The sequence below is a fragment of the Carcharodon carcharias genome, chromosome 7 (genome assembly GCF_017639515.1).
Source record: "Carcharodon carcharias isolate sCarCar2 chromosome 7, sCarCar2.pri, whole genome shotgun sequence".
Lineage (NCBI taxonomy): Eukaryota > Metazoa > Chordata > Chondrichthyes > Lamniformes > Lamnidae > Carcharodon > Carcharodon carcharias.
Genome location: NC_054473.1, coordinates 42449526 through 42472320, shown reverse-complemented (window position 1 = coordinate 42472320; position 22795 = coordinate 42449526). Strand labels below are relative to the sequence as shown.

Here is a 22795-nt window from a genome sequence, read left to right as displayed (position 1 = left end):
GTCATGAGGACTCGAAACGTCAACTCTTTTCTTCTCCGCCGATGCTGTCAGACCTGCTGAGTTTTTCCAGGTAATTCTGTTTTTGTTTAAGAGTTATGAAATACCTTCTTAAATATCTGCCACTGCTTATCTACTGTCTTACATTTTAAACTATTTCCCAGTTTACTTAAGTCAACTTTGTGTTCATATCTTTGTTATTACCTTTATTTAAGTTTAAAATACAAATTATGGATCCATGTTTCTCACTCTCAAACTGAATGTGAAATTGTATTATGTTATAAACACTCTTCTCTAGAAGATCCTTTACCATGAGATCATTAATTAATTCTGTCTTATTAAACATTACCGAGTCTAAAATAGACTGTTTCCTGGTTGTTTCCACCAACTATCCTAAATACACTCTATGAACTCATCCTCATGGCTACCTTTGACACTTTGGTTTGCCCAATCTAGATGAAGATTAAAATCGCTCATGAGTATTGCAAAGTTGCCCATGATTATACTTCTCTTCAATCCCCCATTATTTCTTGATTTATGCTCTGTCCTACAAGGTGAGGTGAGAGTGACTGCCCTTGACATCAAAGCAGCATTTGACTGAGTGTGGCATCAAGGAGCCCTAGCAAAACTGGAGTCAATGGGAATCAGGGGGAAAACTCTCCCCTGGTTCGAGTCATACCTAGCACAAAGGAAGATGGTTGTGTTTGTTGGAGGTCAGTCATCTCAGCTCTAGGACATCACTGCAGGAGTTCCTCAGGGTAGTGTCATCGGCTGAACCACCTTCAGCTGCTTCATCAATAGCCTTCCTTCCATCATAAAGTCAGAAGTGGGGATATTTCACTGATGGTTGCACAATGTTCAGCACCATCTGCTCAAATACTGAAGCAGTCCATGTCCAAATGCAGCAAGACCTGGACAACATCCAGGTGTGGGCAGACAAGTGGCAAGTAACATTCGTGCCACAAGTGCCAGGCAATGACCATCCCCAACAAGAGAGAATCCAATCATCGCCCCTTGATATTCAATGGCATTACCATCATTGAATCCCCTACTATCAACATCCTGGGGATTATCATTGACCAGAAACTGAACTGAACTAGCCACAAAAATTCTGTGGCTACAGCAGCAGGTCAGAGGCTAGGAATTGTGTGACGAGTAACTCCCCTCTTGACTCCCCAAAGCGTGTCTACCATCTATAAGGCATAAGTCAGGAGTGTGATGGAATACTCCCCACTTGCTTGGATGAGTACAGCTCCCACAACATTCAAGAAGCTTGACACCATCCAGGACAAAGCAGCCCACTTGATTAGCACCACGTCCACAAACATTCACTCTCTCTATCACCGACGCACGGTAGTAGCAGTGTGTACCATCTACAAGATGCATTGCAGGAATTCACAAGTCTCCTTCGACAACATCTTCTAAATCCACGACCACTACCATTTAGGAGAACAAAGGCAGCAGATCGATGGGAACACATCCGTCTGGAAGTTCCCCTCCAAGTCACACACCACCCTGACTTGGAAATATATCGCCGTTTCTTCACTGTCGCTGGGTCAAAATCCTGGAACTCCCTTCCTAACAGCACTGTGGGTGCTACACCACATGGACTGCAGCGGTTAAAGAAGGCAACTCACTACCACCTTCTCAAGGGCAACTAAGAATGGGCAATAAATGCTTGCCTAGCCAGCGAAGCCCATATCTTGTTAGGGGCCTATAAGCTGGTCCCACCAATGACTTCTTTCCCTCACTATTTATCTTCACATAAACTCGTTCTGCATCTTGATCTTATGAGCCATAATCATTTCTCACTACATATTTCATCCTTTATTAGCAGAATTACCCCACCTTTTTTCCCTTTCTCCTTATCCTTTTAAAATGTCAAATACCCTTAAATATTCTGTTCCCAGCATTGCTCCCGAAATCTAAATCTAGTGATTTCATCTGCCATCCATTTTATCAAGCATTGAGAATAATCATCTAATTTCTTCACTATATAGATACAGTTGAAGATACTTCATCTCTGTACTTGCTGAATACTCTTTCCCTGTAAATGGCAGGTTCTTAGATTAGAATACACAGATCAATGCCCTGTGATTTCCCTACACTACAAGAAATACAGACCTAAAAGAACCTCTTAATGATCTTTGACACTGGTGGCTATGTAAGTAACATAGGTACCTATCAAATAGCTAACCAGAACCAGCTAAATGTTTAACTTCCCACTGAATGCCTCCTAGTGGGCTGGAATTAATGAGATGACAGGGGTTGGAGAGCCCTGTCTTGTGCCGTTTAGAGAAGGTCCATCATATTAAGTGCTTTGAACAAAGGATCCGCTCCTGGGCGCCAAAAGCAACCCCGCATAGGTTTGCATGTTGTGCGCCCCGCATGGGATGAGGCTCTTAAGTGGGCATTAATTGCGAAGCCAAAAGACCATCCATGCACTTTCCTGCCACGGACTTCATTGGGGTGGAGATGGGAAGGCGACGGGGTCCCCACCTGCCACCCTTCCACCTGATTAAATGCCCTCCCACCGCCAAACTCGCTACAGGGGAGAGCATTAAAACTCTGTATTCTATATGTTGTATGTGGAAAATGCATAGAATTGTAGCAACCAATTTTTAAAAATTCTTTGATGGGACATGGGCATCACTGGCTAGCCAGCATTTTTATTGCCATCCCTAAATGCCCTTGAGAAGATGGTGATGAGCCACCACCTTGAACCACTGCACTCCATGTGGTGTAGGTTATATGCAATTATGTATACTTAGCAAAGATTCTTTTTGCTTTTATCATCAAGTATCATTTTTGTTACTTATTGCACTTTATATCTGACTGCTGACTGTTATCAGTATGTGTAATCAGCCAACAAAGCATTTCTCGTAAGGTTAACACTGGGAATTTTTTGTTGGGTATATGAGGCAAATGAATGAACTTTGGTTAGAACTTGTCAGCTTTATTTATTCATTTTTGAAATCCTCATTAAAATCACTACTGCACAATCAGAAGCTAAGACATAAATCTGCTTTCAAAGGTTAAATAGGTGTGTACGTGATTATTCTTGCATTCATCTCATTTGTTGCAATGCCACAATTACAAAATGATTTGCATATTTTTTTTATCAAGCAGAGGAAAATTTTCATTGCCATGGGTAAGGCAACATGAGAAGGAATATAGCAATAAAATATTAGCTCTTCACCCTTTTGCATGAGAAGCATTTTGAGAAAATCAGCTACAACTTAATTAACCCTTCAGGCCTGTGTGGTAATATTTTCCTATTAATATTAAAATGATATGACACTTTTGAATTGTTTATATTTTAATCTTCCAAAACCATTGATGCCAAATGATTTGCTACATTGTACATTGAATTAGCTTTCTCATCCTGTCTCTGCCTGAAAACTGATGCCAAAGGCCTGGAGGATTGTAAAAGTTATAGTTTGTTCAAAAGAGGGAAGCTAGTCAGTTTAATGTTGATGGTGGGGAAGCTTTTAGAAATAATAATCCAAGGGAAAACTAACAAGCACTTGGACAAGCATGGACTAATAAAAGAGGGTCAGCACAGATTGGTTCAGGGCAAATTGTGTTTGACTAGCTTGGTTTACGTTTTTGCGTGCGGTAATAGAGGGTGGATGAGAGCAGTGCATTGAATACTGTGTATGTGGACTTTTTGATAAGTTACCACATATTAAGCTTGTTAACAAAATTGATGCCATTGTATCAAAAGGGCAGTAACAACATGTATTTGACATTGGCTAAGTGATAGAAAGCATAATGGTGGTGAACGAGTGTTTTTTAGACCGGAGGGAAATATATGATGGAGCTTCCCAAAGTTCAGTACTCGGATCACTGTTGTTTGTGATATAAATTAATGACTTGGACTTGGTGGTACAGGACACAATTTCAAAATTCGCAGATAACAAAAAACTTGAAAATGTAGTAAAAATTAAGGAAGATTGTAAAACTTTCCAATACTTCCAAGCTTTTCATACTTTCTAATATGCCCATTTAAGAACGAGATGAGGAGAATATTTTTCTCTCAGAGCCGTGGGTCTTTGGAACTCTCTTCCTCAAAAGGCAGTGGAAGCAGAGCCTTTAAATATTTTTAAGGCAGAAGTAGATAGATTCTTGATAAGCAAGGGGGAGAAAGGTTACCGGGGGTAGTTGGAATTGTGGAGATGAGGTTATGTTCGTATGTAAAACACCTTAGGAGTTTGTAGACAGGCTGGCTGAATGGGCAAACACATGGCAGCTGAAATACAACACACACAAGTGTGAAGTAATACATTTTGATATGAAGAATGAGGAGAGACAATACAGGCTAAATGGTACAATTTTAAAGAGTGTGCAGGAAGAGGGAGGCCTGGGGTGCTTCCACAAATCATTGAAGGTTACAAAGTAGTTAATAAAGGATATGGGATCTGAACAATAAGAGGCAATGGCCAGATTTTTGTCATTGAGACGGGATCGGGATAGGGAATTTTCCCTTGATTCTGTGTCCATTGTGGAGGTGCTTGCCCATTCTTTTCTCGTGCTGGAGAGGCAGGCTCATGATGGAAACAGACCCACCAACTCTGACAGCTCCACGGAGCCTTCAGAAGGGGGACCAGGCTTGGAGGCTAGCAAGTTGTATTGAAAGCCCAATATAAAACCCACCTCCAACACCGTTGCTGGGAAATGAGACTCATGCGGCGTTAGCTGATCCCATACTGTGAAGTAATCTCTGACTTTTGTTATGTGAATAGTGAACTTTTCCATGACTGTATGTGATGGCCACCAGGCTTTTAACTGTGATAAAGTTGGCACAGTATGAGCCAACCTATGAAAGCTGCAAATCCTTTGCTGGCTGCCTCCATTTCTCATGAGACTGCGCACAGGGCATTGACCCACGCTAGCACTTGTCCTTGCTCTCCTATCAAATGTCTGCACTCTGTAGCAGTCGTGATCAGTAGCATAGTTTAGGGTCTGCTGACTATTCTGTATAGGAAATGGTATAAAAAGGGTTGAGGCAAATTTAAATATCTATTGTAAGCATCAGCTTTGCCCAGTGGTTGTACATTTGCTTCTGAATCAGGAGGTCATAGTTGGAATTACTGCAATGCATACACTGCTTTGTTGGAGGTGCTGCCTCCACCCAAAAGAAATTAGACCAACACCGCCATTTTCACTTAACATGGTCTGCCTCTCAACATACTTACGAACATATGAATTAGGAGCAGGAGTAGTCCATTCAGCCCCTTGGCAGAGGGCCTGTGTTTCATTATTTATTGCCATTCTTTTGGAACAAAGTGAGGTCAGGTGAAGTAGAATTTGAATTGAATTTTTGCTGTGTGTTAATTAAGGCAGCTTTAATGATTCATATCTATCTTACCAAGTGTTTCAATTAATATTTGGAGAAATTGGAGAAGCACTTGTAAGGGTGTATGCAAAAGACCAGTTATTATACCCTATTTTGTGATTGGCCAAAAAATCACCCTGCAATGCTCACACCAGTAACAGGTATATGCAAATAAGGGGCCCAGCACCTTTTGGAGGCCTCCCCTGCTGTAGGATCGGTGAAGGAATCTCAAGGAGCACAGGTAATGGTATGGTTGAGGACAATACTCAGCAGGGTATCTGCCTTTTTAACAGACACAGTCTGCATTATTTTTGTCCACGATCACAGATCAACTGAAGGTTAAGGGAATGATACCTTTTCCATTGAGAACTGACCTAGGCTCATGTGACATTGTCCTATGGCCCTGTATTCAGTTAATTGCTCCCTGCTCTTGCTGGAACCCAGCAACTAATATAAAGCCCCTGCTCGCTCATATTGATTCATGGCCTCCACAGGGTACCTGTTGTGGTTGTTTGCCTTCATGATAAGTGACTCATTTAATCCAGACATGGACAGCTGATTGGCTTAAGTGAACTAGGTACCCTGCTTCAGCCTGAAATGAGCCAAATGCATAAATGTTAAGGACAACAGACAGAAACTGTCAACTGGCAGTGCGGGTTGCAGGTTCTGCTGTCAGAGGCTGCACAGTTTGCCTGGAAAACCTGGGACAACTGTATAGTTAGGAGGAAATAAATCCTTGATCTGTAAAAACCCTATGTTGAGGGTAGGGACAGATGTGAGGAACACCCTTCCTATGCACTTCCCTCTGCATCTACTGCAACATGTTTTTCCTGTTGGTGGTACTGCTCCATTTCCTCCCCCTCCTCCTTCACCTGAGTGATCAAAATTACTCTGATTCTTGCTAAGTTTCCACACCCTCCCTAATGCTAAAGGAATTCTAACAAATAATTGCATTTCACTAAGAAAGATTATACACAGCAATTTCACAATGCTCCAATACAATGCCAAATAATTTTCAGGCAAATTCCTACAAAGTGATTATTTGCAGGTGAGTAAGTGCTTGTTTAAATAGCCCTCCAAAATGTCAATTTCAGTATTTCTGAGCATATCCAACCATCAAGGACACTCCCCATTTTCCTCCCAAAAACTACATTAGAATCCTTTGACAACAGGATCCCAATTTAAGTAATTAAATGAGCTTAACATTTGTTTCAGGCAGCCAACCTGGCTACCTATGGTCATGACCCCAGCAAAATGACAATATCCACACTGTCAGTGGGAATGGGGCAATAATTTTCAGGGCTGTTCTGTCCCATTTCTACACAGTGAACAGCCTCAAAATCTAACACTTATAGTTACTTAGTCATACCAAATAAAAGAGATGCACTGTTAACGCTTTTCATCTTGCATTCATCAGGACAGTTGCAAGAATGCCAGATTTCAAAGGCAACAACAATTTGCACTGCATAAGAAAGGGGATGCTGATTTTTTTTGCCTCCTTTACTCTTTCCTGGCATTTGGGTGTCACTGGCAAAGCCTGCATTTGTTAGCTATCCCTAATTGCACTTGAACTGAACATTTCAGAGTCAACCACACAGGTGGCAGATTTCCTTCCCTAAAGGGCATTAGTGAACCAGCTGGGTTGCTGAGTCTTTACACCATCAATGATAGTTTCATGGTCACTGTTACTGGCTTTATATTCCAGATTTATTAATTGAATTTAAATTCCACCAGCTGCCATGATGGGATTTGAACCCCTGTCCCCAGATCATTAACCTGGGCTTCTAGATTACTAGTCCAGTGATATTACCACTGTGCCACCACCTCCCCTTAGCTCTGATTGGTTGGGACATTTTCGTGGTGAATGCGCAGGGAGCTATTGTCCCCCATACTTTTGTTTATTCAACAAAGGGGTGCAATGTCTGGACATATTCTGTTTGCCTGCAGTGGACAAGCCGCTGCTCATGAGTATATGTAGCTTCAAGCAAGCATAAATGAGCTACATTGTAAGTCCAACTGATAATATTAAGTTGGCTATTGATGTCATTCTTAGCACGAGACGGTTCAGTCGTGCTGTCCAATTGTGGAATCACATCTAACGTTAGACATTCTGAGTTTTGCAATGCCTCAACCATTCAGAGCCAATTAATCAGCACCCTTTTCTCATGCAGTATAAATTGTTGCCTCCTTTGAAATTTGACATTCTTTCATCTATCCTGATGAGTGCAAGATGAAAAGCTTTGAAAGCATGTCTCTCTCTTCAGCAACCTAACACTTAGTGTAACTAGAAAACCTTATGGATAGGTTTTTAGTACAAAATGTAACCCAAATGAAGAAGGTCAGTATGACTCACTATATCACTCTTGTTATCAGATCTTCCTCTTTTGCACAATAAATTTTATGTTTCATAATTATCAATTGGATATCCTTTATTTGTGCTATTAAAATGGCTTGTTATCTCTTGTCAGTCTTTCTTATGCCTCCTGTACATTGAATCACACAGTAATAAATTATTTTCCATTACTTAGCAAATATATTGGACAGAACTTTCTGGCTGACGTGCGGGAGCCCACACATCAGCGCTTAAAATGTCGTGCACGCGTCCCGACGTCAGCGCGATATTTCGGTCGGCAGGCGCACACAGCAGTGAAACGCACGCCCGCCATTAATGAAAGGCCTCTTAAGGCCCTTAACTTGCCAATTGTCCAGGATTTTGAGGAGCCCATGCGATGGGTAGGAGATTTTTTAATAAAAGTCATGCAATGTCAGGATATGTGGACTCAGAGAGTTTGTTCATGTTTTCCATGAAGTTTTAATTGCAGAAAGTGTTTTAAAGCTGCCTGTTTGATTGTTAGCAGTTCACATCGACTTCCAAGAGCTTTTTGTGTACATTGAAACCAGTTGAAGACAGTAATCTTTCTCGGGCCTGCAGCTTTCTGGAGGCCTCCATTTAGCCTGGGGATATGGGTTCTGACATCTCCACTGGAGGCAGCTCCTCTGAGCAGGAAGGGAGGGATAGAATAAAGAGGAGGCCAGGACTGGACAATCAGCCTCCAGGGGAGCCACCTTTGGGAGGCCAGGCGCAGGCACAAGAGGCACAGGGCCGAGAGGTTGTCCAAGGTGCAAGGGGCCGCAGAAGACGCCACTATCCTGCTGCCAGGGTATACAGGTGGCGAAGCAACTATCTCAATATGACTGAGGCGCAGTGCCGAAGGAGGCTCCGACTCTCAAGGGAGACAGTCAACTATATCTGTCAGATGATTGGCCCTGAGATCTCCCCTAATTGTGTGGGTGGACACCCCATGCCAGCGGCTCTGAAGCTCACAGTTGCCCTCCACTTCTATGCCTCTGGCTCCTTCCAGGGCTCGGTGGGTGATCTTTGTGGTGCCTCCCAATCAGCTGTCCACACTTGTGTCAAGCAAGTTACAGATGCTCTGTTCAGACGGGTATTGACCTTCATCCACTTCCGCTGCGACCAGGCAAGTCAGGCACAGCGAGCCAGAGGCTTCGTGGCCATTGCTGGCTTCCCCCGTGTCCAGGGTGCAATAGACTGCACACATGTGGCCATCAAGGCGCCAGTAGGTGAACCCGGTGCCTTCGACAACAGGAAGGGCTTCCACTGCACGAACGTGCAGATAGTGTGTGATCACAGGATGCTGATTCTACAAGTCTGTGCAAGGTACCCAGGCAGCTCCCACAACACCTACATCCTCAGACACTCCCAGGTGCCGGGGCTCTTCAGTGCTCCAGCCCAGCTGGATGGATGGCTGCTGGGTGACAAGGGCTATCCCCTGCGAAAGTGGCTCATGATGCCTCTCCGCCATCCAACAACAGTAGCTGAGCATCGGTACAATAGGAGCCATGGCTGCACAAGGGCTGTGGTGGAGAGAGCCATTGGTCTTCTCAAGATGCGCTTCCGTTGCCTGGACCGCTCAGGGGGCACACTCCAGTACCCTCCAGATCGCGTTTCTCTTATAGTGGTAATATGCTGCGCTTTGCACAATCTTGCACTGGAAAGGGCGGATGCAGTTGACAATGAAGACCTTGACGCCCTGGATGAGGCTGCACATGATGAATCCAACAGTGCCTCAGAGGATGAGGAAGCACAGGGTGATGATGAGGGGCAGCACGCTGACCCACTATTACACCAAGGAGGCAGAGACACCCGGGACAATTTAATCCAAAGAACCTTCAGCTAGCTCCACACACATGGATCAGCAGGAACAGCATTGCCTGGTGCTTACACACATGGCACTTAAGTGCTACATCTTCCACCTTATCAGCTGCAACTAAGGGCCTAGTACAGAAACATCAATGTCCACTAAAACACTCATGATATGTCTGTGAAAAAGAAAAATGCACCACAAAGGAAACACCCTCAGCCATGGTCAGAAAAGTGGACTTTATGATGTCCAAAAAAATTACACAGATTTCTTCATTCCAATAAGAAGAATTTTGTTCCCTGTTCTAAGGCCAACACAAAATCACCAGTGACATACCCATTGAGTGCCTAATGTGCCTTATGCTTTCATTTGCGAGTGCTATGTCTAGGTGCCTCCCCATCGGTCGGAGTGGCTTGTGAGACAGCCTGCTGACTCTGCTGTCCTGTTGGCCTTGATGACCTTGACGGGCATCCTCTGGCCTGTGGAGCCTGTGATGGCCCTGCCTGGGAGGGAGTGTCCAGTTCCAGAACCGGCACCTCCCCAGTTGTCGCAGCCTCCACGGAAGCAATGTTGACTGGCAGAGGGTTGGAGGAGCTGGTCCCCTCATCTGGAGCATCCTGAGAGGAGCTCGCAGCGACGACAGTCAGCTGCTGCGTCAACGTGAGGTCTCTTTCGATCTCCCTGCTCACTGCAGATGCATGGGCACTGAGCACCAATGCTTGGTGCCCACAACATCACCCACATTGGGAATGACCACCTGTGGCCAGTACTGCTGTGAGGGCTTGCAGGTCAGAGCATAACCCAATCAGAAGATTTTCCATCCGATTGAACCCCCTCTCCATGAGAGTCGCCAATCTCTCAGTGGAGGAAGCCTGAAGCTCTGCCCTGAGGTTCATGCCTTCACGTGCACTCTGCCTGGACTCCTCCATCGCAGAGATCAACTGAAGCATACCTTCATGCAACCCTGCCCAATGCAAACGTGCCTCCTGCCGCTTGTTCTGCAGCTGCTGCATTGGCGACAAATCCAGAGGTACGTCATCAGTGCCGGACTCAGCATGTACCTCATCCCCTGCAGCCCTCCGGCTGCTGGTGCCATCGGTGCTCTCTGTCCCTACCATCTCCTCCAGCAATTGTGAAGTGCCCGCTCCACTGTGACCCGGGACACAAGCTGACGGTAAATTCCCCACCGAGGTTTTTGTGTCTGCGCTGGTGCCTGGCTGGTTGAAATGATGTGCTACAAGTTGCACATGTTGGGCCTCAGGTGTGGAGGGGGGTGCTGCGGTGTCTTTGGGTGCAGTGATCTGGTGGTGATGCTGAAATTAACAACAAGGACAGTGCATCAGTTAGCGTACATTCAGTTCAACCTTTCATCCCTTTCCCCCCCAGCCTCATAAGTCGCTCACCCTTCAAGACCCTAAGGAGACAAACATTGGTGGGGTGGAAAAGGGTCAAGAGGAGCCCCAGTCATTAAACGCACATGCAGACAGCTGGTTAGATGGCCTCAGGAATGCCACATGGCATGTTACGTACCATTGAAGTGGGGAGAGTGTAGAGGTACCTGACCCGGATGCATGCCGGCCTGGATAGTTGCGGTGCTGAGGAAACATTGCAAACACTTGCAACATTTGCCGTGGATCACAGGAGATTGAGGGGTCACATTATTGGCCTTCATTCCATTAGCAGGGGCATAGACCGGGTTGGCAGAATGCAACATTTCCCCTTGGCGCAGGGATGAGTAATGTGGTGGCATTTATCTAAGTTGAGTGTCATGAGGTTCACAGCTGAGGTGCTGAGGACCTTTTGGACAAAGTAATGTGAGGCACACTGGCTGGAAGAGTGGTGGAGGTACCAAACTCCCTAAGATGAAATAAGTCTTTGGCTGTGCAGCAGCAATGCCATGGCATGTTAGACCATGGTGATAGTGGTCACAAATGGGATAAGGTGACTTTGGAAGGTAGAGGAGATGCGAATCCTCAAGGGGACGAGGGACCTTTGTGCATGAACCATATGTCAGAGTGTCTTAGTCTGTGAATGAGCAGTGTTGTAGCATTAACAATTGCAGCAACCATCAGTTGTTTGGATGGTGGGCAGACAGAGTGGGTGGGACTGTGGACCTCAAATATCTGGCCGCTGGACCCCAGCCTCGCTGCCCCCGGCCACCCTGGCCTCCTGCCTCCTCTCCAGCTCCATGGCCTGCTCTTCAAGGGTGGTGAGGCGCAGGAGCAGGGCGTACCCACCTCCAGTCCTCTGGTGCTCCCAAAGATTGTGTTGACTTTTTGCCTGCAGAACAGAGATGAGGATTTATTGGGGCTGATCGCTCATGTACTCTGCACGTGCACATTGCACCCCAACCACAGGAGCCCATCTGAGGTCTCCAGTGGCTCCTGTCGACGCTGCTGGTGATCATTCCCCAGAAGATAGTATGGCTGCTCCCAAACCCCTCTCCCAACGGCCACCTTGCACACATTCGGCGTCCGTCACTTTGAATAACACACGGGTGTTAGTGCCCATGGCAAGGAGGCACAACTAGGTGCAGCGCCGATGTGAGCAGATGGCACTTGGCCACAACACATTGAGGCACCCCTTGCACCATCTCATCACCATCAATATGACATGTGTTCTGAGCATATGACTGGTGCCCTCCCCTGCAGGCTGCCCCCAGACTACTCAAATACCACACACACCAACATATACTGTGGGGAGAACCCATCTTCTCCTCAACCACTAAGGCTGATGTAAACATGGTCAGTACCCGTTTGGCCACCCCGCGTGCGCCAAATGCCCAATGCAGTAACAACAGCAAGACGGGGGGGTGGGGGGCTCAAAGGCCAAGGCCAACATGGTATTCACCCGTCCAGAGCGCAGCAAATCATTGAATCTTTTGTGGCATTGGGTGCCAGTGCGCCGGACATCATCATGGGTGCTCACAGCGTCACCAACCTCCTTCCACGCTGAGCTGGTGATATGGGCCCTCCTCCTCCCATCCTCCGGATACAACAAGTGCCGACAGCTGGAAACCTCTTGGAGGAGGAGAGCAAGGCATGCATCAGAGAATCAAGGGGCACAGTGGCCCCCCCGCTGGCCTCTCCTGCAGCCTGCCCCCCCTCCTTCTGCTCATGCTCTTCTGCATTCACAGCTCCCTCCCTCTCTCCCCAAGTGGCCATGGTGCACTGCCTCAAGCAGGCTGCCTGGCCACTCTTTATACAGGCTGCCGGTTCCCTATTGGACCCAGCGATTTGAAGCTGCCTGCCCCCACGACTATTTTCCCGTTCGCCACGCGAGTTGCTGGCGGGCCTTAATTGGCCTGCCCGCGGAAAATAGTGGCATGACCCATTTCGGCAGTGGCAATCAGCTGCCTGCCCGCCGCCGAGTTGGTTGGGCCTGCCTGCCCACCAAGCGGAAATTTCTGCCCATTCTAATTCCTGGAACTCAGAACCAATTATCACTCTCATTTTTGGCTCATTTCATATTAAATGCACATTGTTGTCTTTCTAGTTAGCTTTTATGGAGAAGGCAGCTGTTATGCCAGTGGACAAGCTGTGAGTTTCGAAGTCCCAGGGAGATGTTAAGAATGTCAGGTTGTAAAAGAATATACTTTGAACTGTCCATTTGATTCCAGGATTAGATAGCATTACAGTCTAAAGAATAGCTAATCAACAATTCTAGCTGGATACAAGGCCCATGTGATTCACATTGCCATGGGAAAAGGTGCAGAGGAAGTCATTGTAAAGATCAGGTTACAGGCTTTCCTAAAGTATCACCGATTATCACAGACAAGTGGGTTAATCATCACTGTCCGGGAGAGAGAGGGAGCAACTGGAGGCCAAAAATCTTTACGGGTTACCATGCTGAAATGTGGTGGAAGCTCATGCTGGGATAGAAAAGAGCAAATTCATAAAACAAAGCTGGAAGATTCACCAACTTCCACTAGCGAGAGGATCTCCAGTAATTTTCTTGTTGTGAAGGACAGTTCTGAGGTTAGAAGTTACTGGGCTGAGAAAGGAAAAGAACAGAAGCTAAGAATCACTTTGGACTGATTTCAGGAGACCCGAATGTCTACTTAAAGGACAATGTAACATATACCTGTGAAATATGTTTCTTCAGTTATGCTAATAATAAGAATGGGGGCATTCCATTCTATGGTTTAAAGTTTAAATTACCTACAAATATGGTGTTTGTCAAACATGCTTTTAGCCTTTTGTCACAGTAGAACTTAAAATGTCTGAAAACATGAAATTAGTCATGTCATCCTTCCAGCCATTAACTGGAAGTTCAGATTTATTTTTAAAAGTTATCAGTCTCTTATGGAAATCATAAAAAAAGTTCTAAAACAGCTTGATTAAATTTTTCAGATGGATGTAATTTTCTTGACCACTCAGAGAACAGTTTACAGCACATTTCCTCCCAACATTCCACACCCTACCTGGAACATTCCAGAAACAATTCACATTTACAACTAAGTACGAACAAGACAGAAAATGAAAGTGGTTCAGCACCTTTAAGTGAAGATGATGAAAAAGATGATGAATTAAAATTGAAGGACATTTTTACATACTCATCACAACCGAGATCAGCTCCTCATGGAAAGGTACAGAGCACTTCATCAGAAGGCTTCATGTGGACAGTGGATATAAAAGAACATGGAAAACAGGAAAATGCAGATAAGATGGAGGATGATTTCCATGGAAATTATAGCAGCGAGGAGGTAAGCTTTGTCTGAATCAATAAGCAACATTTTGTTGTAGCTACAAATGTATAGTAATGGATGGGGGTTATGTACATGATGATAGATGACCAAGAGTGTACAAAAACATAGTATATGAAACATGTTGTGATAATTTGTTTTGAGCAGCTTATTGAGGTCATCTGAACAGCAAGGTGTCTTTGAACATTATTCTAAGCTCAAACTTCCCAGGCAATTCTTGCCAGGTCCTCAAGTTGGGACCTCCGAGGGGCCCATATCGCATTTCCAACTATCCAAAGACCAGAAGACCTGGGCCAATATATCTAATTTCTATATATTATGAGATAGTTACACAAAGACCATTGAGACTAGATTGTGAGAATTAAAGCTCCATATTGGATTTAATACATTGATTTTTTTTTAAACTTTGCTGAATAGCTTCCTGTGTGCTGTTTAGAAATAGCCTTTATGACATTAACCAATCATGGATATATATCAAATGTTTTAAATTGCATTAAAAGATTGCCTTTATTTTCAGGAATTTTTTCACCACAAAGATTATTTTTATTTCCTTGAATCAAGAGTATTCTTTGGATAACAGTGAAATAGATAACATTGAAATATAGAACATATTCCACAAGTCAAGAAGACCCAATTACTCAACTAATGAATGAAACAAGACACCTTATTGGGGGGAGCTTCCAGATTCCAAGCAGATAATATTCCCTTGAAACATGAACTCAACTAATGAATGAAACAAGACACCTTATTGGGGGGAGCTTCCAGATTCCGAGCAGATAATATTCCCTTGAAACATGAACTATCACAACTGTATTTGCATTTCCTTATTGTAGTGGTCACCAAAACATTTAAAAACATCAACAGAATGCACTTCCCTTACGGCCTCAATCCAGATGCAGTTAAAGTAATCTGACCTTTAGATTTTCAATCAATACATTGTTCTAGGTTCAATACATATTTTCAACTAGGTAAGCTGCTGTTACCTCAAGCTAAGTTGGACAATTAGAGACAAAAATGAGACCAAGAGAATACTTTTACATTTACACAGAAGGAAAAGCTTTTCAAAACTGTGTAATAGATGGGAAATATAAGGATGATTTAGCCAAAGTATTAAAGAAAATAGAGTCCAAGATACACAATAAATAAAACTAGGAACGAAGATTGAGAAAGTTAAAAATGTACATTGAATGAATTAAAACAAAATATCAGCATAAAGAATAGTGCAAATAAAAAAGTCCAGAATTTATGGGCAGTTGTCTGAGTAATGAGGTTGTAATTTAAACGTGAGGTTCATACTCACTCTCATGGTTTATGCATGCTAACTGAATCCTGAGATTAAATTGCAGCCTTTTATTCAGAATTTATCATCCATCATTTTTGTAATGCCTCTTATAGTCTCAATAGAATTGAAATAGTACTAATGAGGTTTAATGTAGTGCACAAATGACATTGATTGAAGAGTGTGAGAGGCAATTGTAGTATCACTATTGAATAACATTGTCATGTGATTCACAAGAAGTTACAATAAGGTTTCTTTTGCAAGTTTGTATTACATATAAATTTATGATGAACAGATTAAATTAATCCAGAGTTAAGATGATATTGTAGGTTATAAAAGAGAAGCTTGAATGGTTTGTGAACATTTTTTGTATATAGATTAACTAACAACCTTTTTATATGCCTACCATCTATAATTTTTTTTTACTATTTTAATGGTCTTCATGAAATGGAATAATACTAATGCTATTTAATTAATTGCAGAAATTGCATGAAGTAAAGGTTCTGATGCTCCAGAGCTATTCACACTTCAGAATAAAGCTGCTGCTTAGTTCAGAGGATAGTATACTATGGGTGTTATTTCCAGTCAAGCAAACAAGTTCTGTCGAAGGGTCATGAGGACTCGAAACGTCAACTCTTTTCTTCTCCGCCGATGCTGCCAGACCTGCTGAGTTTTTCCAGGTAATTCTGTTTTTGTTTTGGATTTCCAGCATCCGCAGTTTTTTTGTTCTTATCTCTGTGTTTAATTGACTGCCACTGCTCTTCAAGAAATGCCTACCTCCTTGAAGAAGTTCTGTTCAAGTTCTGTCGAAGGGTCATGAGGACTCGAAACGTCAACTCTTTTCTTCTCCGCCGATGCTGCCAGACCTGCTGAGTTTTTCCAGGTAATTCTGTTTTTGTTTTGGATTTCCAGCATCCGCAGTTTTTTTGTTCTTATCAAGCAAACTACTGAGCTGATTAAAGGAAAATGGTCTGATAAATCAAAGTTTTTTTTATCATTCAATTGGCCCTCAATCAGTATCCAGAATGGAAAATGATGGTAATTAACATTGTTTCCTGGGGTGGCAGTATCTACAGATATTCTGTCAAAAGTTGGTTGTGGTGTGTTCTGAAATGATGTAGTTTGTGGTTATTTGGATCAAGAAATAACCTGATGACCAAAGAGGGCTTTACACTGTGAGTAATAATTGATCCAAAGAAGTTATGAGAAGCTTGCACTGCCAGTGAAAGTGGTCAAGGTGCAAAGGAGATAATTGGCAATATATCAGTGGATATGTTACAAATAGGGCCATCAAGCAAATAACAAATTAATTAATCTTCAAATTTAAAAAAAATTATTCTTGGTTCTTATTGCTTTTAATCACATATTTAATTTATACAGTTACTGTGTCCGTCTCATTAAATGTTGTACTATTACTGATGCTATTATTTATTATTATCATACAAAGATTAATGCAGGTTAAGAACCATCTTTAGTTTCTAAGAACCATGTGAGACCAAACAAATATTGGTGTTAAGCCATTGTACACCAAAAAATGGCATTAGCCCTTGTAGTGTCAAACCTGACTTTCAGTTCAAAGCAATGTGTGATCAGTCTTGAAAGTGTAGCCTAGAAACATAAATAACAGGATCATTTTGTACATGATGCATACATATCAAGGCTCAGTGCTTTTCCAAGCATTAGGAATTCCACTTGAAGAAAAACATGTGAGAAAATAAAACGTATCTTGAATGAAACTTTAGTGGATTCACACCATTTGATGTATCTGAGATGAGCTTGGTCATCCAACAGGAGTATAACTAATGGCATTTTTTAAGTGTTTCTATATGATTTTTTTGCCTTTCCATGGACTCCATGTAATCATTTGTTTATTGACAGACTCTTGTGAAATTTCACAATGCTTTAATACTTGTGCTCCTAGCACTATTTTGCATGGATAAAATTACAGGGTCTCTAACCTATCTTGTTTGTTGCTACTGCATCTTGAGTAAAATTAGATTGTCAAAACGCACAGATAATACCAGATTAGTGGTACAGTTAATAATATGGACACCATATGTCCATATTTTTATGGGAAGACGTAAACAATCTTTCAGAGTGCTTGAATAATTGGCAAATTAAGTTTAATATAGCAGCGTGTGAGGTAGTTCATTCGGTTGGAGGAATAAGAAGGACACTTATTCTTTGGAAAGTAGGAAATTAATTGGATAGAGCCGCAAAGATATCTGTATATCACTACAAGTAATTATATACAGGGATAATGCTATTAAAAAGTGCAAAATTAAGTCCTGGGATTCATTTCCAGGGGGAGAATTTTCTCCCCGTCGTGCGGGCTAGGCTGGAGCAGGTGTGGGCAGGAGCACAGCCGATCGCCGCCCATGATTGGCTACATGCTGTCATTTTATGTGAGCGGGCCAATTAAGGCCTGCCCAGCATGACACGCACCTGGAAGCGCTCAGCGCTCCCTGTGCGGGTAGGGGGGAGGAGGAGCGCAGAAATCTCCCTGAGGCACAGAGCTGCCTCAGGGAGATTAATTTCATTGTGAAAAACTGAAAAAAAGGATTTTTAAAAATTATTCTGGCATATCCCCTCGTGTGACAGTGTCACATGAGCTGGGACATATCTATGAATTTTATTAAAAATTTTTATTAAAGTTTTAAAACCTTCATGAAACCTCATCCCGCCTGTGGATGAGGTTCCATGAAAAATGCGAAGGCCGCCTGGGCTCTTCGCCTGCCCGCCAACCTTAAAGTTGGACGGGCAGCCCTGACAATCAGTTTAAATAAGTACTTAGTGGCCTTAACAGACTTTTAACAGTTAGGCGGGCATGCAGCTGACTCTAGTGTGTGCCTGCCGAACTGTTGATCAGAATGACGCGCAAATGACATCACTGCATGTCATTTTACGTGTCAGCGTGTGGGGCCCTGCATGCCGACCGGAAGATTCTGGCCCAGATGAATAAAAAATAAAAGCAATGAGGTAATGTTAAATGATTATAGAATCTTGTTTAGACTATTCTTGGAATACCCTACACAGTACTATATTCCATAGTACATAATGATCTTGAAGGACTGGAGAAAGTATACAAAAGACTGTGGAGGATATTACCAGAATTGAGAAAATGCATCTGTTTAGAAAGATTGAGCAAGTTGGAGCCCCTTTCATTTGAAAGTGGAAGAAGAAGAAGAAGAGATCTGGTTGAAATCTTGAAAGTTATGAAGGAATTCAAAAAGATGGATGTGGAGAAAATATTTACGCTCGTGGGTGAGTCTAGAATAAGAGGGCATAAATAAAAGATAGCCACTAACAGAACAAGTGAATAATTTAGGAGGAATTTCTTTACACAGAAGATGGTAAGAATGTAGAACCCACTGCCACATGGAGTGGTTGAAGCAAATAGCATTAATACATTTAAGGAGGAGGGATGATGCCAATGAAGGGGAATAGAATAGCGGAATACAGGGACAGGTTGGGAAAAGGTCTTTAGAGTGGGAGAATGTTCGAGTGGAAGAGAGAGGAGAGGTGCAGACGAACTGGGCCTAATGATCTGGCTGTGCTGGACATTCAGAGCAATATGGCATTATGTTTATATTACATTAAAGTTATGTATAATGGATTTATGGAAATATTCTCCCAGTGCAGGAATTTCCTGGGAATTGTTATGTTCCACTCTGCCAATAAATTTGCATAGCTGCAAAAAATTGATTATTATAGATCTGCTCTCAGTCAAGTCAATGGTGATCACATGTTTGCTGGACTTACATAAATTTTTTGTTGCAGCAACTTAGACTGAAAAATAATGATTCAGGTGAGCTCTTGGTCACCTGGTATCGATATTACTGTTGGGTCTCACACGATTCTCAGCCTTGGCAGCCCATCAAAGAAACATTACAGCTGTAGTCTGGAATTGATGTCCAATTAATTTCTTAGCTTTTCTATTACTAAGAACATAAACTTTGCCATCCAAAATCCTGAGAAGGAAATATGTTTAGGACTTCCACCCATCTCAGTGTGTTCAAAAGGTAAGAGCTGCAATGGATTTTCTGCTAGACAATCTCATATTCTGCATTATCATGGAAGAGAAACAGGAGAGTCAAGAGATTTGAGGCACGAAAGTGTGAGACTGCACTGAACTCAGTATTTCATGAACTGTTTAAGTGATTTAAAATTATTTCAAACATGACTGATAAATCATCTTTACGCTTACTGCCCACGTCAAGCCTCACTCTGAGCTTTGGAATGTGTTCTTATCTTTTAGAGTGAAATGTGATTGGAATGCTTCTGAGATTCCTGAATTACCAATAAGCTCGCAATTCAGGTTACGTTCTGAGGCATTTTGGTGGAAGCTCAAAATGGGATGATCAAGGATGCAAAGGCATAATTTGCAGTGTTGCAGGAAATTCTGGGCTTCTATCAGCTATGGCTGCAATGTCTATATCTTTGAATTACCAGCCATTCATTCTTTCATTCTTCGTAGCCCCGTGTCCACAAAGTTTATTTGCATCAGAATTAAAATATCATGTGTACCCCCATGGAAGTGTGTATTGATGTGTATTATTTTCCGGTAGTGGCCTCATAACATTTGTGCTTTGAAGGAATAATTGCCTTTCTATTTTAATAAAATTAATACTAGGCTATTGAATCGCTATGTAGAAACAGAGAACTATACTCTGTATTTTGAAAAAGACAGCGATATGCCAAGATTTTAGCTCCTCCTGCTAGTTACTAATTAAGTGTATGTGAATTGATTTGCAGGATACAAACTGTCTGACTTTTGTCATATTTGTTGTTCATGCCAAGATCATTTGAAGGCATCAATGACCTTCACTGGCATTTATAGTTCAGTATGAATGTTTGATTAGCCATACAGGTCTTCACAGACTAGATGGCACACCTGAGTCATAGCTTGTTGGTTGAGCCTGGATGTCCTCCAGTCACCTACGAAGCCAAGCAGCTCCTCCATTGTGTCTGTGTTTCTGACTTTATTGTGGCAGATCTAAGGCTTGGGGCCCCAAGTCTCTTTCATGCTCCCATTCTGTCACTGCTTCCTCTGAGACAAGCTAAGCAAATGTGGCTGCACCCATGATGTGAGATACAGAGCTCCTCTATATTATACATTGTAGCTGCTGTGCTTATATTGCAAGACTTTGTCATTCATTAAGATAAAAACAAAAAACTGCAGATGCTGGAAATCCAAAACAAAAACAGAAATACCTGGAAAAACTCAGCAGGTCTGGCAGCATCGGCGGAGAAGAACAAAGTTGACGTTTCCAGTCCTCATGAACCTTCAACAGAGCTAAGTAGAAATAGGAAAGGGGTGAAATATAAACTGGGCAGCTTATATTTCACCCCTTTCCTATTTCTACTTCGTTCTTTTGAATGGTCATGAGGACTTGAAATGTCAACTCTGTTCTTCTCCGCCGATGCTGCCAGACCTGCTGAGTTTTTCCAGGTATTTCTGTTTTTGTTTTGCTATTCATTAAGTTGACAGTAACACCAGCACTTTTCAAAGAGCTCCTAATGCTGAAAAATTGTGAACAATTTTCCATAGTTCGCCTTTAACAAGGCCTAATCAAGCACAAGGTGGCAGTTTTCCCACCTTTAAGATTCATTAATTCTCTTTTAAAGGACAAAGAATTCCTTGAGAAGTGCCAGAAATAGATGAATGGTATGTTAACACTTTATAAACTGCATGATTTTTACTGCATCTACTTTTTCATTAGAATTCCCAAGGATAGGAACTTCAGCCCTTTGCTATTGAATGATTGCAGTTTCAAACTGTGAGCCTACTTCTACTAGGTTCTGTATTGAAACTGCTTAAATTCAGGTCCTAAACAAGAAGAATAGAAATTCAGTCCAAAACTTTAATGTTACTTGGACTCAGATTCTCGCAGGGATGAGCTACCATTGTTGGTCAAGTTGCCCAGGCAGCATCAAATGAAAATTGAGGAAAATGTTAACAAGGCAAACCACCCATACAGCCACACAAACAAAAAAACAGAAGTGGCATTGAGGCCAACCAAAGAAGTGAAAAAACCCTCCAAAAATAAACCAATTTAAATGTGCTTAACTGAAATCGGAAAAGAATTTGAAATTTCAGAGGATCAGACCAATCTGATGTATCATACAAAATTATATAATAATCCAAAATGTTTTTACATATTATGTCTTGATACCGTATTAACAAAGTCAGAATTTGTAGCTTCATTTAAGCCGTTATGTATTGGATACAGGCAGTTGCTTTTTTACAAGTACCTATTTGAGGTTTATTAAATATTTATTTGGATGGAATAAATTAAATCATAGGGAAACTATAATGAAAACTGTTGTAAGATATCCTCATTCTAAATGACACCAATGAATTGAGTCATCTCTATTCCAGGCACTAGATTAAGCACACATGAAAAGGTGACAGTGGGCAGAATTTTTCACTCAGCATGTAGGTGCACGCCCGACCCGCTCAAGTGTTAAATAGCGCATGATGTCATTGGGCGAGCATCCTGATGTCATCGCGCACTCGCGTGATGCGTGTTGTGCGTGAGAATCGCGTTACGGTTGGCGGGCGGGCAAATCGGCCAGGCAGCCTTTGCCTTTTTGAGGAAACCTCATCCAAGGGCAGGATGATGTTTCCAATATTGATTTTAAAAAAAAAGTGTTTGCCAGAATTTTCATCAGCCAGATGCTCAGGTGACTGATTCTGATGCATGGACATTTGTTTTGGCATTTCAAAATCTTTATTCAGAGCTTTTGAACTCTTCAGATCCCTGAGGCAGCCCTCTGCCTTCAGGGAGCTTTCATTCCACACTCCCCCGCGCCCATGCTGACTTCACCGTTGTTGTCCTCCCTGGCAGCGCTGAGCATTTCAGCGCGCCTTTCACGCTGGCTGGCTGTTAATTGGCTAGCCAGCATGAAATCACGGTCTGGGGCTGATCACAGGCGGCCTGATTCCCGGCCGCTCCCAGACCCGAAGACCATGCCTGCACACCGAGCTCAAAATCCTGTCCAGTGTTTTCATGGAAACAGGACATGGACCCAATCTTTGCATGAAACATGTTACTGTTTCTTCTGTTTCTTTCTATGTAGTACGAAGGAAACTCCATGGATAACCATTTTTATATCTTAAAGAAATGCTCACAAAAGAGAAGTTTTTTAAAAACTTGGAGGAAAATCATGTTCGTCAGTTACCCAGTTGAGATTACATTCATATTGTTTCTATTTTCTTTCCAAAAAGAAATTAATTTGTGATATGCCACCATAACCAGCCAGAATCCATTTTGATTCCAAAGGGCATAATTTGCCGTTGATGAGCAGGG

The 22795-nt window shown here is 42.6% G+C and overlaps 1 protein-coding gene across 1 annotated transcript in view; it reads left to right on the top strand.

Annotated features, from left to right (window-relative positions):
- cfap20dc (CFAP20 domain containing) overlaps positions 1–22795 on the top strand; it is a 557307-nt gene that overhangs the window by 329439 nt on the left and 205073 nt on the right. Inside the window, exon 14 of the mRNA XM_041191616.1 lies at positions 13851–14203. Within this exon, the coding sequence (XP_041047550.1) occupies positions 13851–14203 (353 nt within the window). The remainder of the gene's footprint in view (positions 1–13850; positions 14204–22795) is intronic.